This window comes from Dama dama, chromosome Y (assembly GCF_033118175.1).
Source record: "Dama dama isolate Ldn47 chromosome Y, ASM3311817v1, whole genome shotgun sequence".
NCBI classification, from domain to species: Eukaryota; Metazoa; Chordata; class Mammalia; order Artiodactyla; family Cervidae; genus Dama; species Dama dama.
In genome coordinates, this window is record NC_083715.1 from 13,775,428 (window position 1) to 13,794,810 (window position 19,383).

Below are 19,383 nucleotides of genomic sequence, written 5' to 3' on the forward strand. Positions count from 1 at the left end.
TGTAAAACTTTTAGAGCCTCTGAAAAATGATAGCAAAACTGGGAAGAGAAAAAATGAAAAAACATTGAATGATATTGCACCACAACTTTTCTAATCCTTTTTCACCTCCTGTTTCTGGTGTGCTTTAAAATGGGTACAAGATCAGTAGATTACTGGGCTTCCCTGGTGGCTCAGAGGGTAAAATGTCTGCCTGCAATGCTGGAGACCCGGTTTCTATACCTGGGTCAGGAAGATCCCCTGGAGAACGAAATGGCAACCCACTCCAGTATTCTTGCCTGGAGAACCCCACTGACATGGACAGAGGAGCCTAGTAGGCTATAGTCCACAAGCTTGCAAAGAGTCGGACACGACTGAGCGACTTCACTTTCACATCAGTAGAGTATTATCATGTGTTTAAAAATCTGCAACAATCTGGTAAAAAAAAATAATCTGGTAAAATTGTCTGCATTAAAGGTACATATCCAGCTGTTCTAATTCATGGTGTGAGTAAGCTTAAAGTGCCCTGGGTTTTCATGGTTATTTGTGGCCCTGACATGCAGGCTGCTGATCATTCTTTTCCAACCAGGAATTGAACCCGTGATCCATACAGTGGATGCTGAAAATCTTAAAATACTAGACCACCAGGGCAGTGCTTTGGTTTCATTTCCTAGATGATCTGAAAATCCATCAAAGTACAGTACGGACTGGTATGAACACAATAGATGCGAAAGACTGACTAGCAACTAGTAAACTGTATAATGTAGGTGAACGTGTGATTGCTCACTTCCACTTAAAATTCAGTTTCTCTCAGTGTCTGAAAACGCTCTTAATAAGGATGTTGGTAAATGAAAGATCTTGAAATCTGTTTCCGAGGGCAGTGATCCGGTTTAGACTTCCTAAAATGTGCTCCTGGAATTCTGAACTTCTACCTTGGTGTTCAAACACTCATTGATGTTTTTGCACGTTTGGTTTCTACAGTACATTTTTACCACAGAAGTACCAAAAGAAGAAGAAGTCTAACAGGCCTTACAAGAGTATAAGCCATACTGTCATTCCAATTACTCGATGGGCCTGTCTCAAAAGTCAAGAGATACAAATCAATAAAACTTTCACTTAAATACATTCATAGCAGAACAGTGAGACATGGAGGAGTCTTATCATCACTAATTCCTTACCAAGATAAACAACCATTTCCCACAAACTCCAAACCAAAACTTTGTCCTAGAGTGATACAGGACAATTAATGTGACCTCTAAATACACGGGCAACAAAACAGGCCTTCATTTTAAGAATGCTTTGCAGTGAACTAAAATTCCAGTGCTTCAGCAAGCTGGCTTCAACATGCTTTACTTCTATTAATGTACCAGCCTTGTGAGGCAATACACTTTAAACCTGTCTGCTAAACTTCTTAATACTATCACTGTACACCCCCTTGCTTAATAAAGGCTCATTATGGAGTGCCCACTGTCAAACCTAACTGATTTAAAAGACAAACAAACAAGGATCCAAAGAACTATAAAGTTTTTGAAAATTTAAAAAGGTTGCCATGGTGGATTCTGAATATTAAGGAATATTCAAACTCACGGATACATAGGCCTCAATATATATTCACGTGTTCAACCTTCTGAGACCTAAAACGGTAAAAGATCTGACTACTTTCATGTACAAAACATTAAAAAGCATACACACACACGGTTCAGCCTTGACTTACACCTCAGGGTCTTCACCCTCAGCTGCAGGGTCCTTAAACTGGATTTCATCATCATCTTCAGTTTCAAAGGTATCTGTGTCACTAAGTTCCACTAAAAATACAATAAGAGCATACGCTTAAAAATATAAAATCAAGGTGTTACTAGATTAATTGCCTATTTAAAGAAACAATACTGGATTACTACTAAAACACTGAAGTGTACAACAGACTGCTTGTAATCAAACTTCGATTCAACAGTTTCATTCCAAGAAAAATCTTCCCAACTGCAAACACATCACAGAGAACAAACTCACAATGAAACTGCTAAAAGAAGTTCACTGCCAAGTAAGTATTGATCTGATTCCCAATTATCTTAGTATTTCTTAAACGACCTAATTGTCATCAGAATCTTCACTCTTACTTAAAACCACATAACTTGATAATAAAATGCACTCTAATAGAGTAAGTAAAATTGCTATCATGTCCAAAATGTGCGTTTAGTGCACTTCCTCTTTTTGGTTACTAGAAGTATTTTCATCTTTCCAAGCTTACTAGAGGAATACTTTTGTCTTCAAAAAATAAAAGGGATATCTTTTAAAAGCACTCTCCACAAAACGCCACAACAGTACTCTGTATACGAAGAAAAACTGAATACTCCTCCACAAAAATCAATACCAGTACCATAACTGTTGTCATCGAGTAGCTGAAACCAGCTATATAATCTCTTAAGCATTGTTAAGAGGCATTCCTTTAACAACTCGTATGTATAAGTCTAGAGCCCGTAAATTTTTCATTCCCCACCAAAAGAATATACTGCAGGAAGATAATCCATTACTAAGTTCTTAATATACTGAAGTATTTAACACATAGTTAAAGAGGATTGAAGCATATTTGTAAAAATACATAAAGAGAGAGAATCCTGAAACAACTGCTTCACCTAAACACTAATTAGCAAATGCTATGAGAAGACAGGGAAATGTAAAATCTTTGATAATAACTACCATATTCTGGAAGCTCTCCATAAGCCTTCAGACTTCTAGCTTCATCTGCACTGTACTTTAAGATTACATCTGCTCTGTTATCCTTGGAGAAGAACAAGGAAGGATCAAAATTGGTTATGCAAAGAATCATCAGCTGTCTCATAAATTACTTTCAGATAAACACACTTATGTGAAACCTCACCATTCTCTCACCTTCCTTCTATCATCCGCACACACGCGCACACACACACACACACAAGTCCTCGTGATGAAGTCTGCATGCATGACCAAATAAAATATAGACTAGGAAAATGATGTATATAATGCACTGAATCAAAAGTACGAAAAGGAAACACGGCGGCGGGGCGGGGTGGGGGGGGGGGAATGCTGTGGCACTACTGTCCTTGTTCACTCTCTAACACTGTAGTTCTAAGTGAAGATGGTATTGTTACCCAAGAGAAACCTTTCTATCACCCACAGTTCTTAGAGTATCTTACTGATTTGCATTGTTTGTGGTGATTTAAAAAGATACCTATATTCTCCTAAAACCTGACAGGCTTGGAGTGAAGTCCTTGTGTGTTTATAAAGCTCTTCTGTGTGCTTCTGATGCAAATATGCCTGTGAAGTACTGCCCTAACAAAGTTCACTTTTCTCCATTTTAAAGACGCCCAGTCACTGACAGAGCAAACAATTCTGAATGCTTACAATTAACCTAGAAAAGGCCTAAAGAAAGGCAACTGAAAATATCACAGTCATAAAACTGCAGTGTAGTAGAAAGCAACACTTCTCAAACTATAATGTGCACAAAAAAACATGTAGGTATTGTGTTAAAAGTCTCAGTGCAACTCAGTAGGGAAGAGATTAGCTAATAATGTACTAAGATACTTCCACAGAGTGGGGGTGCTGCTATTATCTTTACAATATGATTTCAGTAACAAGGGTTTGCAATTATCCACAGCAGATTAAAAATCAGAAGAGCTGTTTGTGGCTATCACTTTGAAGTCAGTACCTCAATCCCTTATAGGATTAATATAATTGTGGTTACACTGCCCGTGAAACAAAGAATTAAACTGGGAACTAACAATTTTTCCATTCCTTTCCGGGGTTATATGTAGTTCAACTAAAATAAATGCACATGAAAATGATGCACATTTACAGAGTCTATATTTTTACTCAGCACATATGAAAAATGGAAAGGTTATAAATGGATGATCCAGATCAGAAAAACATACAAAGGAAAAAAATTCAGTAAAGTTTCAGGATATAAAATCAATATGCAAAAGTCAGTTATAGTAGTAATGTGTCCATACTACGCAAAGTAATGTACAGATTCCATGCGATTCCCATAGAAATTCAAGTAGCAGTTATTTTCAGAGACAAAGCTATATGGAACCGCAAACAATCCTAACCACCAAAGCAACCTGGAGGAAGAATAAAGCTGGAGGACACACACTTCCTGCTTTCCAAACACAACTGTCCCAACAATATGTCTCCGGCATTTCACCAGTAATATGGACTCTTGGGACAAAACTCATCACTCAGAAATAAAATTTTTCAAAGACAATCAAAACCCATGAAGGGAACCAAGATCTCAGTATAGAAAAGACATCCTCTCCAATAAACAGTACTGGGAAAACAATACTTAACATATAGTGGACGCCTTTCTTACACCACAAACTGCCTGAAATTACCCTGAAGTAGATCAGAAATTTAAACACAGGCCTGAAACCCTCAAACTACTGGCAAGAGAACGCAGTGCAAAACTACCAAGTGCCGCTCTTGCTCTTTGCTTTTTGTATACGACACCAAAGCCATAAGCAACACAAGCAAAACCTACTCAGTGGAACTACATCACACTAAATCACTTTTGCACAGAAAAGCAAATTGTCAACAACAACTACAAAAAGACAGTGTACTAGATCGGTAAAAATATTTGCAAATGTTATGACCAATGAGGGGATAACATCCAATGCAGATAAATCCTGCCATCTGGAGCAACTAGGATGAAACCGGAGGGTAGTGTGCTAAGAGAAACAAGTCACACAGAGAAGGCAAACACTGTAGGACCTCACTTATATGTGGAATCAAGACTGAAGACACACTAATCAAAGTTCAGGGATGCTCCTAACCTCTCAGCTTCGAGTCACCTGGATTTTCTGCACGAGCCTGAAATGAAGAGCTATCAGTCGCCTGGCTTAGTATCAAAGGTATACCACTGCAAGCACAGGGCCTGAATGCAGAGGATGAGAGGCCTGCTGGTTTTTAATGAAACCTCAAACACGGGCTGTCTGTGATGTTATAAAGAAGCATCCAGTGGCCACAGGCAAGGAAAAGATTCATGCCTTACACAATCTGTTTCAGAAATCACTCAACAAACAATGGCAAGAAAAAAGCCCTGGGAGAAGAAATCGGATCTCCCGTCTCACCATGTTATATTTGCACTTTTGAGTTTTCAACAAAAACAGAAACAAGAACAAACATGGGACGTACAAAGAAAAAGGAAAATGTGTTCGCTCACATACCAGAAAATACGTAGGCAATACAAAGCATGACTGAGAAAGCCTACAAGCTGGACTTAACAGAGACATTACCTCGGGTAGCATGTGTGAAAAGAAGACAAGAAACAGTGTGCATAATGTCGTTTTAATTGTGAAGAATATTTCACTAGAGAATCAAGACAAACTTATTCTTTAAAAGAAAACTAGTGGAGATAAAAAAGTCGCTTTAATCACTAATAGAATGATCACACCAAAAAAATCAACAGGGAAACAGAAGACTGAAATTTACAAATCAGCACATCTTAATTATTTACAGGAAACATGACTTGATAATAGAATAGAGAGAGAAACATGACCTGATAATAGAATTATTGCACTTAAAATTTAACTGGGCACATGTGATGGGTTTGACTTCTGTCTCACAAGTCTTAGTACAAACACTGAGGTCATAGCGGGCAACTAACAAGTAGCTTTTTAAGCATTCATCTCAGATTTATAACATACACTCTAAATGACCTAGTCTATGTCTTACCCTTCTCCTACAAGCCAAACCCCCCCCCCTTGGAGATTAGAGGTTTTGCCTGACTTAATTGCATCATCTTACAGCAGTGATTTCTCAAACTGCGATTTGAGACCTTGAAATTTAAAAACTGCAACTGAGAACCCAACATAAATTACTAAATTTTTTTTAGTGAGTAATAATGCTAATGAAAATCACTCTCATATGCTACTGTTCTATTTCAGCAAAGGGTAGTTTACAAAAGTATTTAAAAAGCAAAATGGGCGGAGTCCTCTGGTGGTCCAATGACAAGGACTCAGGGCTTCCTCAGATGTATTCTGGGTTCAATCTCTGACTGGGGATCTAAGATCCCACGAGCTTCAGCGCCATCAAAAATTAAAGGAAAAGACAAGTGAAAGGAAAATGAATAATCTAGCTCTGTGAAATATATATCATAAAATATGAAGATACCTTCTCATTTTACTGCAGAATACTGAAAACGTCAGCCTGCACCAGAATCACTGAAAACCTAGCACAGAGGCCTGAATACACCTGGACTTTAAAGAAGGACAGAAGGATGAGCTCTAGTATTTATCCAAAATTATAAGAGAATATTTATTACTTATTATATTTAAAATAAAGAAAGAAACAACCAGTCTTCCCACAAAACACATGTACCGTCAGCCAGCCAGAATCCTATCATCTTAAACACTGTGGATCATAACAAATTTGGATGCCAGAAGGATGAGACTCATAACTGGCTAGAACAGGTCAAATGCATTTTATTGCATCATCTAGATACTGATATTAATGATTCTTAAATTCAAGATTATACACTTACACGTAATTCTTACCTGATAGTCTCGAAGACCAACCAATATAATATCTGAAGAATTTATCCAAACCTATAAAAGAAAACTCATGCTATATTGTATGTAAAATGCAAACAATAGTGTTCAATGTAAAGCAATACTTAATACAAAAAATATAATTCATTCGGTCTGTGAGAAATATCTACTAATGAATTACAGCAAAACTACAGTTGAGTGTGTGTATGTATGTGTGTGTGGTCTGTGTGTGTGTTGTGTGTGCATGTGCATGTATGTGTGTATTATCTGTGTGTGTGCTCATGCCTACGAGCATCTGAATGTACAAGAGCATAGTTCTTTGTCACGTGAATTACTTTTATTCACAAATCACTCTGGACATTTTCAGTTCTTTTCAACAAATGAAAATAAGTCATCTACACAAATACAGTCATCTAGTTACCAGTCGACGTCAATTCAGGTTCCCAAACCACTAACTGGAAGAGAATGACTCAAGAGAACAAAACTGATTTTTAATCCAAAAAAGTAGGGTTGAAGGAACTTTTAAACAATATGGTCAATCAACGTGCCAAAATTACTAAATAAGATGCTCTACCATGTTCCAATTTCAAATGTTCCTAACAACACATACAGCTGTTCCCACAAAGCAAAGTCTTACCCAGGACCAAATGTTAGGTTTAGTTAACAATTGGACTTCTGTTGTCTGAAAAATAATCTTCAGGTGTTTTATTTTTCTTGCTTTCTTTCTTTCTTTCTTTCACGGCTTACCATTTCCATTTGGTTCATACACGGACTCTGTCTGTTTCCGCAAGAGCAAACATTTCTGGCATAAGTCCAGTCTAGGTGTCACAAATCATTCTTTCTAAATCTAAGTCCTAGTATTAAAGTTATCAAGCATTTTCTAATTTTATGCGTTTATATTGCCATATAAATCACTATTCTTGAAGTCTTCAAGAATTCACCAAATTCAGTCACTTGGAAGCACAGATAAATGTTTTAAAGGTAAGCTTTGGACTAAAGGAAAATATACCTCCACACTGACCTTTTTTCTCAAGCTTCCTCGGATATGACATATCCTTGTCACACCGTCAAAGCACACTGCTTCCAACCGTGCATTTCCCAACATTTTGGTTACCTGGGCATACTCTTAGGAAGGGGCAGAAAAGAAAAAAGAAAAACAAAACCGTAACATACTGTCCAGTTTTCCTAAAAATGCAACACTTGTGATTAAGTTGGTAACTTCACTGTGAGTGCTAACTTTAGACCAAACCATAATTTAAAACAGAACAAAAGGTTCAAGTATGACAACAAATGAGAGCTGTCTCAGGGGACATATATTAATGTTATCCACAAAAATGGGAGAACTCTTAGGCTCTCAAGCAATGGCTACGGTCTCATTCAGCTAAACTGATGCACTTATCCTCTTGTTTTCTGAGCAAGTAAAAGTTGACAAAAGTGAAGCAGTTAATCCAAAATCACAAACGTTATTTCCACGAAAAGCTATCGCTACTGGGTATATTTAAGTCATCCACTAATTTGAGAAAATCAGTTCAGTCTTTGTCTTCACGACTGCATGCTCCACCTCTGCACACCAAAGTGGCTCACTTCAGACTGCGCCCTACATGCTGGCTTAGCAACCTCTCATGCTGCATATTTGCAAAATCTTGCCTCTCCTTTCCCTCATTAACTCTACTGATAAGCAACAGCAGGCTGATCACCAACGAACATTTGCTTGAGGACACACTGATGCTTATTCTAAAGTCCTTAATAGAGTATTTCAAGATAAAGCGTCAAATGCTTAAAGACAATTCTATCTAAGCATAGTCAAGAGGCCACCAGATTCTACTGTCAGTTGAAGACACTGACATAAGCATTAGCCAGCACGGGATGACGTCTTCTTGACTTTAAATGACAAACGCAGGCATCAGAATAGAGAAAGAAACAGGCAGTTAATATAAAGCAGGTACATTACTAAAGGTTTACTAAGGACAAACATCAAAGTGACAGCCACTGCAGCCACGATATTAAAGGCGACTGCTCCTGGACCTTTCAGGTATGATATAAATAAAGTCCCTGATGATTATACCGTGGAAGTGAGAAACAGATTTAAGGAACTAGATCTGATAGACAGAGTGCCAGATGAACTACAGACAGAGGTTCGTGACATTGTACAGGAGACAGGGAGCAAGACCATCCCCAAGAAAAAGAAATGCAAAAAATGCAAGATGGCTCTCGAGGAGGCCTTACAAACAGCTATGAAAAGAAGGGAAGTGAAAACAAAGGAGTAAAGGAAAGACATACCCATTTGAATGCAGAGTTCCAAACAATGGCAAGGAGAGATAAGAAAGCCTTCCTTGGCGACCAGTGCAAGCAAAGAGAGGAAAATAAAAGAATGGAAAAGATTTCTTCAGGACAATTAGAGATACCAAGGGAACGTGTCATGCAAAGATGGGCTCCAGAAAAGGCAGAAATGGTATGGACTTAACAGAAGCAGAAGATATTAAGAAGAGGTGGCAAGAATACACAGAAGTGCACAAAAATGATCTGCCCGACCCAGATAATCACCAAGGAGTGATCACTCACCTGGAGCCAGACATCTTGGAACGTGAAATCAAGCGGGCCTTAGAAGTATCACTACAGACAAAGCTAGTGGAGGTGATGGATTTCCAGCTGAGCTATTTCAAATCCTCAAAGATGATGCTGTGAAAGTGCTGCAGTCAATGTGCCAGCAAATTTGGAATACTCAGCAGGGGCAAGGGGACAGGAAACGTCAGTTTTCTTTCCAATCCCAAAGAAAGGCAACGCCAAAACCTCTCAAAGTACCGCACTGCTGTACTCATCTCATACGCTGGCAAAGTAATGCTCAAAATTCTACAAGCCAGGCTTCAACAATACATGAACTGTGAACTTCCAGATGTTCAAACCTGGTTTTCTAAAGGCAGAGGAACGGAGATCAAATTGCCAACATCCACTGGATCATGGAAAAAGCAAGAGAGTTCCAGAAAAACATCTATTTCTGCTTTACTGACTATGCCAGAGCCTTTGACTGTGCAGATCACAATAAACTGTGCACAATTCAAAAACGTTGGGAATACCAGCCCACCTGACCTGCCTCTTGAGAAATCTGTATGCAAGTCAGGAAGCAACAGTTACTGGTGGATGTGGAACAACAGACTGGTTCCAAGTAGGAAATGGAGCATATCTAGGCTGCACATTGTCAACCTGCCTATTTAACTTCTATGCAGAGTACATCACGAGAAATGCTGGGCTGGATGAAGCACAAGGTGGAATCAAGACTGCCGGCAAAAATTCAATAATCTCAGATACGCAGATGACAGCACCCTTGAGGAAAGATCCTCTTTATGAGAGTGAAAGAAGAGAGGGAAAAAGTTGGCTTAAAGCTAAACATTCTGAAAACAAAGATCATGGCTTGCGGTGCCATCACTTCATGGCAAATACATAAGGAAGAGTGGAAACAGTGGCTGACTTTAGTTTCGGGGCCTTGAAAGCCACTGCAGATGGTGACCATAAGCATGACATAAAAAGACGCTTGGATGGAAAGTTACAACCAAACTATACAGCATATTGAAAAGCAGAGACATTCCTTTGCCAACAAAGGTGCATCTAGGCAAAGGCTATGGTTTTTCCAGCAGTCATGTATGGATGTGTGAGACAGGACGGTAAAGAAAGCTGAGTGCTGAAGAACTGATGCTCTTGAACTGTGCTGTTGGAGGAGACTCTTGAGAGTCACTTGGACTGCAAGGAGATCCAACCAGTCCATACTAAAGGAGATCAGTCCTGGGTGTTCATTGGAAGGACTGATCTTGAAGCTGAAACTCCAATACTTTGGCCACCTGATGTGACGAGTTGACTCTTTCGCAAAGACCCTGATGCTGGCAAAGATTGAGGACGGGAGGAGAAGGGAACAAGAGAGGATGAGCTGGTTGGATGGCATCACTGACTCAAGGGACATGAGTCTGGCTAAACTCCAGGAGTTGCTGATGGACAGGGAGGCCTGGCTTGCTGTAGTCCACGGCGTTGCAAAGAGTTGGAAATGACTGAGCGACTGAACTGAACTGAACTGCTCCTTGGAAGAAAAGCGATGACAACTCTAGACAGCATGTTAAAAGGCAGAGATATTACTTTGATGACAACGCTCTGTACCGTCAAAGCTCTAGTTCTTCCAGTAGTCATGTATGGATGTGCGAGTTGGGACCATGAAGAGGGCTGAACGCCAAAGAGTTGAAGTGTATCAACTGTAGCGCTGGAGAAGACTCTTCAGAGTCCCTTGGGCAGCAAGGAAATCAAATCAGTCAATCCTAAAGGAGATCAACCCTGAATATTCACTGCAAGGACTGCTGCTGAAGCTCCAATACTTTGGCCACCTGATGCAAAGAGTCGACTGCAAGGAGAAGACCCTGATGTGGGAGGGAAAGCAGGAGGGGAAGAGAACAGGACAACAGAAGATGAGACGGTTGGATGGTATCACAGGATTCAAGGGATAAGCGTCTGAGCGAATGCAAGGGTATGGTAAGGACAGGGAACCCAGGTGTACTGCCGTTCACGGGGTCCCGCAAGGGTCACAGACATGGCTTAGTGACTGAGAAACAACTCCCCCAAAGAGATTCTTGTCTCATCTGTCATTATCCTGAAAGGTAAATGGGATTCCAACTATGGACAGTCCCTTGCATCACAGGCCATGAACCCAGCTCAGTACTCAGGGCTGCTACACAGGAGAAAAGAACAAAGAAAAGATAATGATAATTTAAAGACTGGCCCTGAAACACACTTCTAACGTAAGGAAAAAATATGAAGGTCAAAGACCAGATTATCTTTAGAAACACATCATGTTTCAAATAATCAATAAAAATATTTGTGTTTGTTCCTGAGCGTGTGTGTGTGTGTGTGTGTGTGTGTGTGTTTAGTGACTTGCACTATGCAGGAATAACTACATGGCTTTGTTATGAAGTGCTGGAAATGACTGAAACAAATGGACAAATGTTTATGGTGGTTATATATACACCAGCTCAACAACAGAGAATAGAATTTTCAATTGAGAGAAAGGTATGCACAAGAACTGAACAATATGCTAACTTCAATTCATTTCAACATCCACATATGGCTCCTGGCTATTCCTGAACAGGGGTTTGCCCAGTGGCTCAGCCATGAAGAATCCACCTGCAAACGCAAGAGACAAAGGAGACAACGCACTAGACTTCCGGGCCAGGATGAGCCTGTGGAGAAGCAAATGGCAACATACTCCAGTATTCTTGCCTGGAGAATCCTGTGGACACAGGAGCCAGGTGGGCTACAGTCCCCGAGATCTCAAAAGAGTCAGATGTGACTAAGCGCAAGCACTGGGGCTAGAACCGAGTACCTACCAAGTGACAGTATAATGCTAAGGTTAAATTTCCTGTGACCATGCTACTGGAGTTACATAGGAGAAAGGCTTCGCTCTTACGAGATGGAATATTTAGGGCTAAAGTCCATAACTGTATGTAACGAGACCCGCCTAGAAGAAAGTTTAATATGTTAGGAGGACTTTGACAAAGGAGGCAAGAATATACAGTGGAAAAAAGACAACCTCTTTTAACAAGTGGTGCTGGGAAAACTGGTCAACCACTTGTAAAAGAATGAAACGAGAACACCTTCTAACACCATACACAAAACTAAACTCCAATGCAGTAAGGATCTAAATGTAAGACCAGAAACTATAAAACTCCCAGAGGAGAACATAGGCAAAACACGCTCCGACATAAATCACAGCAGGATCCTCTATGACCCACCTCCCAGAATATTGGAAATAAAAGCAAAAAGAAACAAACGGGACCTAATGAAACTTAAAAGCTTTTGCACAACAAAGAAACTATCAGCAAGGTGAAAAGACAGCCCTCAGATTGGGAGAAAATAATAGCAAACGAAGCAACAGACAAAGGATTAATCTCAGAAATATACAAGCAACTCCTGCAGCTCAATTCCAGAAAAATAAATGACCCAATCAACAAATGGGCCAAAGAACTAAACAGACATTTCTCCAAAGAAGACATACAGATGGCTAACAAACACATGAGAAGATGCTCAACATCACTCATTATCAGAGAAATGCAAATCAAAACCACAACGAAGTACCATTACACGCCAGTCAGGATGGCTGCTATCCAAAAGTCTACAAGCAATAAATGCTGGAGAGGGTGTGGAGAAAAGGGAACCCTCTTACACTGCTGGTGGGAATGCAAACTAGTACAGCCGCTATGGAGAACAGTGTGGAGATGTCTTTAAAAACTGGAAATAGAACTGCCATATGACCCAGCAATCCCACTTCTGGACATACACACGGAGGGAACCAGATCTCAAAGAGACACATGCACCCCAGGGTTCATCGCAGCGCTGTTTATAATAGCCAGGACATGGAAGCAACCCAGATGTCCATCAGCAGAGGAATGGATAAGGAAGCTGTGGTACATATACACCATGGAATATTACTCAGCCATTAAAAAGAATTCATTTGAATCAGTTCTAATGAGATGGATGAAACTGGAGCCCATTATACAGAGTGAAGAAAGCCAGAAAGATAAAGACCAATACAGTATACTAATGCATATATATGGAATTTAGAAAGCTGGTAACCATAACCCTACATGCAACACAGAAAGAGAGACACAGATGTACAGAACAGGCTTTTGGACTCTGTGCGAGAAGGCGAGGGTGGGATGTTTTGAGAGAACAGCATCGAAACATGTATACTATCAAGGGTCAAACAGATCACCAGCCCAGGTTGGATGCATGAGACAAGTGCTCGGGGCTGGTGCACTGGGAAGACCCAGAGGGATCGGGTGGAGAGAGAGGTGGGAGGGGGGGTTGGGGTGGGGGAATACATGTATATCCATGGCTGATTCATGCCAATGTATGGCAAACACCACTACAATACTGTAAAGTAATTAGCCTCCAACTAATAAAAATAAATGAAAAAAACAAACAAACAAACAAAATGGTAGGAGGAAAATGTGCATGTTCCAAAAGAAAGAATAGAAGAAAGCACTGAAAATTAGTGAGTCTAAGTTATAAACAAAATATGGGAGTTGCACTCATATTTCATCTCCTCTGTGGGCTTAGCTAAATATGAAAGGGGAAAAAGTAAGTGCTTCAGTCAGTTATTTTACTCTTATTTTAGTCTGCACTTACTCAAGTAAGAGAGAGTCAACTATTCTGTTACTTTATTAAATATGATCATGCACTAGTGACATTGGAGTACTGAGGGGCTGAGGTCTTGGCATGGATTTCTCATAGTCTACTGAAAAATGAGTGCAAAAGTAGGCGATTTTCAATGTTGGCAGCCAGGCTTACTCTGCTCCAAACACTACAATTCACTGTCATTTATACCATGGTTATCCACAGAATAAAAACAGGACACCTTGTTTACAGAAATGCCACATTGTAAACCTGCATGAGAAAACAAATAGTGTACAATAAATTAATACAGAAATTATGGAGAAATATAGGGCACTGTAAATGGGGAAAAGATGGAGATACGAGGGGCTTCCGTCGTGGCTCAGGGGTAGGGAATCCACCTGCCAATACAGCAGACACTGGTCTGACCCCTGGTCCAGGATGAACTCACATGCCTCCCAAAGACTGAGCCCCTGTGCCACAGCTATTGCGCCTGTGCTCTACAGCCTAGAAGCTGCAACTACTGAGCCCATGCACTGCAACTACTGAAGCCTGGTCTCCCAAGAGCCTCTGCTCCACAAGTGGAGAGGGCACCCCGATGGGAAGCTCGTGCATTGCAGCTACAGAGCAGCCCCTGCTGTCCTCATCGAAAGAAAAGCCCATGCGCAGTAAAGAAGGCCCAGCACAGCAAAAAAAAAAACAAAAAGAAAAACACATAAGCAGATAAAAATCATTTAGATGAAGAAAAACAAGGGAGTTATCAGACAACTCCTCAGCATTATGACTAAGACATGTTTCAGATCAAACTGTGAAATTCACATTACTAGAAAAGGTATAAGTAAAGAATTCTTACCTTGTCCATCTTCTTTAAAGACTAGGTCTCTATTTTTATATTCATTCTCCTTCTTACCCTTACGCTTGTTTCTGCCTCCTTTACCTAAGTGATTAAAAAGTGAATAAAAATTGAAATCTAATCATCTGTATAATAGTTTACAAACTCAACTGTAAAACAAACGAACATAAGCTTTGAAACTTTACAAAAACACAGGGGAACAAACAGGTTATCATTTAAATAGCAGGAAAATATTAACAGACCTCAAAAGAGATTTACAATTTAACCTAACTTGCTTACCGATTAGCCGCTTACCAATTGCCAATGACGTTCTTCTAAATCGCTTAACAGCTAATATCAACCACATAACACATTACCAGAGATAACCATTAGCATTTTTATTATCCATGCTTTCCAATTAAACCTGGATTCTATACATTCTCTTCCACAATTTACTTTCCAATTAATAAACCAAGACTACTCCATATATCTGTAAAGGAATGGAAACTGAAAAATCATATGTAGAAACGTCTTCAGTTTGGCATGAGCGTTAGCAGCTGGTTTAAAAGTCCCACAGAAGGAAGACGGGAGCCACCCAAGGCTGGACTGAAGATAACATTAACAAAAATGTATTGAACATCTATTAAGCACCAAGCTGTACTAAGTCAGCATTCATAAAGTCAGTCCTATTCTCTTCAGGATACACAACCCAATGTGGGCATCTGAAACTTCATTCCTAAAAACAGAGGAGGAAACAAGGACTGTTTCTCTTGTTACAAATGCACACTTATTTGTAAGCTAAAAGTGAATTAAATAGATTAGAAAAAAACAAGTAGAAGTGGTTTGTAATTTACCTAACACATTATGAAAAAGAGGTTTCTAGAATTTGCCTGGATAGTTAGCAGGAAAACATTTGCTTGCTAGAGAAAGGCTGTGCCAGTTGGTTTGGGGAATGTAGAGAGCACTGAACTCAAAGGTGAAAAATTTGACCCAATGTGGCAAACCTTAAGGAAGCCTTGAGAGCTAACATGAAGTGTCAGGAATGAATAATGAAGAGAGGTTTGCTTCTCGTGTAATGTGAAATGTGGTGCTACTCTGAAGGAGATATTCTCACTCCTAGCAGTTCCAGTTTGCCAAGAGGCATTACAAGAGTATTAAACATGACACAAGAACAACTCAGGTCTCTAAAAAGGAGAATTCAAGGACTGACTGTCCCAGGGCTCTGCTTCAGTTAGCTCAGAAGTACCGTTTTGGAAGTTACAAGCAGAAGTACTGTCAAATCTGGTTATTTGTGAACTGTCTGACTCAGAATAAAGACAAATAGAAATACACAGTGCCAGCATCTATTTTACTGGATAAGAAGGCTGAACACGTTGGGATATGTGTGCGTTCTAAAGAAGGTTAAGGTTTGTGACAGGCAGAAGAAAGTAAACTGGCAGACATGAACCTAAACGTGCAACAGCGTTTTGCCTCCGTGTTTGCAAAGCAGTCTTTTCACCAGTAGTCAACCGCGCACAAAGTAAACTACTGACAAGTATTTACTAGACCCAAAGAGAGAATCAGTGTGTCACAAACAACAGCTAAGGGAGAGTCTTCGGAAGGGATGAAGGCCTCAGGGACGAAGCCTCAGCTGCACGAAAGTAGCCTTCTGCCAGTTTACTAACGGCCTGCAGTTAAACTGGCATGAATCCAAAACTAATCGTATTTTCAGCTCCGTGTAAAACTGACAAAAGCGGAGAGGAAATTATCCCGCTATGTCTACAGAGCGGGAGGAAGCAGGAGCCGCTTCCTAGCTCCTCTGTGGACTGTGGAGTCCGCTCAAAGACCTCAGCCAACCACACAATGGAGAAACTACCACTGACCGCGGCAGAGCAGACCCTGGTGCCAGGAAGCCGAGTCATTACCTTTATTCTTGGGCATAGCTGCAACGGCAGGCTCACTGTTTCCAAGCAGCTTCCGGTGCCGCTGCCGCTGGCAGGTAATCCTCCGAGGTTTCCAAGGAGCTAACCTACACACTCCGACTTGAGAACTCGCGCGAGAAATCGGAGCGCAGCCACGCCTAGCAGCAGCAAAATGGCGACCCAGCCAGTGTCACGTGGTTAACGTCACTTTCCCCGCCTCTGACGCTATGGGCCTATCCTCCAAGCACAGTCTCTTCCGCCCTACGGAGCACGTGTAGTCCAAACCCACTGACTTCCTGGCACTCAACAATGTGAGGGACGCTGTGACAGATTGCAGTAGACAGGTATAGATTTTTGGAGAACACTGCGCTGAGCGAGATGTGTCAATATAGTGGAGACCGCATGCATTTCCCCAACTAGAAAGGGCTTGAGCTGACTCAAACTACTGAGTAGACTTTTGCTATTTTGTAATAAGTGCTCTTGACCATTTGCTCTCTGATCGTTTCTTTGTTTGAATTGTATGTGTTGTCTTCCTTCTTGGAGAAACAAATTCCACCAGGAGGCTTCTGTTAGAAATATGGTACATAGTACACTGGTGGAAGAATTAAAGAGAAAGGGTATAGATGTCTCTCAAAAGATTGAGCCCAGGATCATTACAGACCCCTCTTAGGTCCACCAAGATTGGTGTATCCAGATGTCGTATCCAGTGTCAGATGGGTAGAATAAAGTTTAAAGTTAGTGTAAACAAACAAAATAAATGGATAAAGAATAAAATTTAGAAATATCAAAAACTTTCTCTTCAGAAATGTTCAGGATTGTTTTTCATAGTGATGGAAGTGATGGATAGTTTCACCTATTTTAAGTATGAGGAAACATTCGGGACTACGTGTTACTTCACTTGAACTAATTTATGCAAGACGCCCTACCTTTTGACGTGAGAAACCACTATTGTCCATGTGCTTTAACCACTAAAGAAAAGTCACTCTTGATCGACTTAAGGAAAGACGTCAAAATCTACTGCAGTTGTCCATCAGCAGTGCATGCTTGAGAAACTCCGGATGGGAAAAACATGATGAAGCATTTCTGTGCTTGGGTCTATGGGTCCCTAGATGGTTAAGATGAATATGGGAATGGAAACTTTAGTGATTCCACATGCTTGCCTAGAGAAACGCTACAGTCTCTTGCTTTCAATCCTTGTTTGTTTGGCGTGTTTTTTTTTTTTTTTTTTCTTTGTGATTATCAGGAATGTTTACGAAAGTTATGTGTTTCACTACATATAGTTTCTGCGTTAAAGAAGGTTGTATATGTACTGGCTCTGCCCCTGCGTCTGCCTCTAAGCCTCCTCTCAAAACTGTGTGAAAGACCATTTCCAGCCTGTGGTCTTCAAGTTTCCTGAACTTATGATTTTCTATTTATACTATTAATTATTTATGATATTTTATCAACAATACTATGATTTCCCTCACTTTTGCTTTTTGTTTTGCCTCAAGGTCAAAACGCTGTATGGAAAGTTGGTTTCCTTCAATCATGCCCTATAATCAATGAGCCCACATAGCAAGGATTGACAATTGATACTTTTTAGCAGAATTGAGGGCTTCCCTGGTAGCTCAACCAGTAAAGAATCCACTGCAATGGCAGGACACCCCAGTTTGTTTCCCAAGGTTGAAAGATCCTCTGGAGGAGGCATAGGCTACCCACTCCAGTATTCTTGTGCTTCCTTCATGGCTCAGATGGGAAACGATCTGACTGCAATGCGGTCAACCTGTCTTCCGCCCCTGGGTTGGGCAGATCCCTCGAAGAGGGCGGAGCAACCCACTCCAGTATTCTGGCCTGGAGACTACCTGTGGACACAGGAGCTTGACGGACAAGAGTCTATGATGTCACAAAGAATCAGACACAACTGCAAAACTAAGCATACTAGAAACCAAAATTTATTTTTGTAAGAAAAGTGCTTGAAAAGCTTGATATATGGAGGTCTGACTAAGAAAGTGTATTTGACCCTGAAAAAAATTCAAAAAGCAATGAACTTTTACTCCTCTCTTGTCTATAGAACCCTAGGACAACTGGAGTGTCTGTTCCCCTTTCAGAGGCAAGTTGTTCTGGTAGAATATGTTAAAAGATTAAACAAACAACATATTCCTAGTGACATGCTGCTTTCACCAATGAAGCAATGTGGAATTCAAGATCAGTACCAAAGCAAGAGCAAAACTGCTGTCAGCTGCAGTTGTAAGACATGACCTCCAAAGAGAACTACATACGTGCATATAAATGACTGACTGAATTATCTTCCAGTACACTATAAAACTACACAGACAGTATTATAAAGGATTTTGCTTTTCCAGTCAATAGTACAGGAGTGTCTTTGAGTTACTGATAGCTTTAATAACCAAAAGCAGTGACCACTTTTCAGACGTTCCATCCAAAGTCATTTGAACAAAGCTGTCAACTTGTCCCCCTTACTAAAAGCCACATGTTGATAGTAGTAGTGGTAATTAGTCACTAAGTCAAGTCCACCTCATTTTTACCTCCATGGACCATACACCACCAGGCTCCTCTGTCCCTTGGATTTCCCACACAAGAATAATGAAGTGGGTTGCCATTCCCTTCTCCAGAGGATCTATCTTCCCCACCCAAGGTTTTCCTAACCCTGGGTCACCTACATTGGCAGGTGGATTCTTTATCTTGTCTTTCATGTATGCTAGATCAAACTTCTGTCAAGACTGGGCTTGTTCAGGACTTCCTTAGTGATCCAGTATCTTAGAGTCGCTTCTCCATGCAGGGGATGTGGGTTATATTGCTGGTCTGGGAAAATTCCACCTGCTGAAGAGTAACTAGGCTCATGGGTCACAACTAAGGAGTCCATGCCCCACAACAAATGAGCTCATGTGCTGGAAATAGAGCCAGTGCTCTGCAACAAGAGAAGCCACCACATGAAGAAGGCTGTGCCTCACTTGCCACAGCTAGAGAAAGCCCTTGGGCAGCAATGAAGACTAGGCACTGCAAAGAAAAA

General features: G+C 40.5%; 1 protein-coding gene across 1 annotated transcript; it reads right to left on the reverse strand.

Annotated features, from left to right (window-relative positions):
- Positions 1 to 1,686: 1,686 nt before the first annotated feature.
- LOC133053615 (eukaryotic translation initiation factor 1A, Y-chromosomal-like) lies at positions 1,687 to 16,392 on the reverse strand. Its single transcript, XM_061138167.1, has 6 exons — positions 16,377 to 16,392; positions 14,494 to 14,577; positions 7,516 to 7,619; positions 6,501 to 6,551; positions 2,671 to 2,752; positions 1,687 to 1,781 (listed from the first exon to the last, which is right to left on the reverse strand). The coding sequence occupies exons 1-6, from the start codon at positions 16,390 to 16,392 to the stop codon at positions 1,687 to 1,689; spliced, it is 432 nt and encodes a 143-aa protein (XP_060994150.1).
- Positions 16,393 to 19,383: the final 2,991 nt, after the last annotated feature.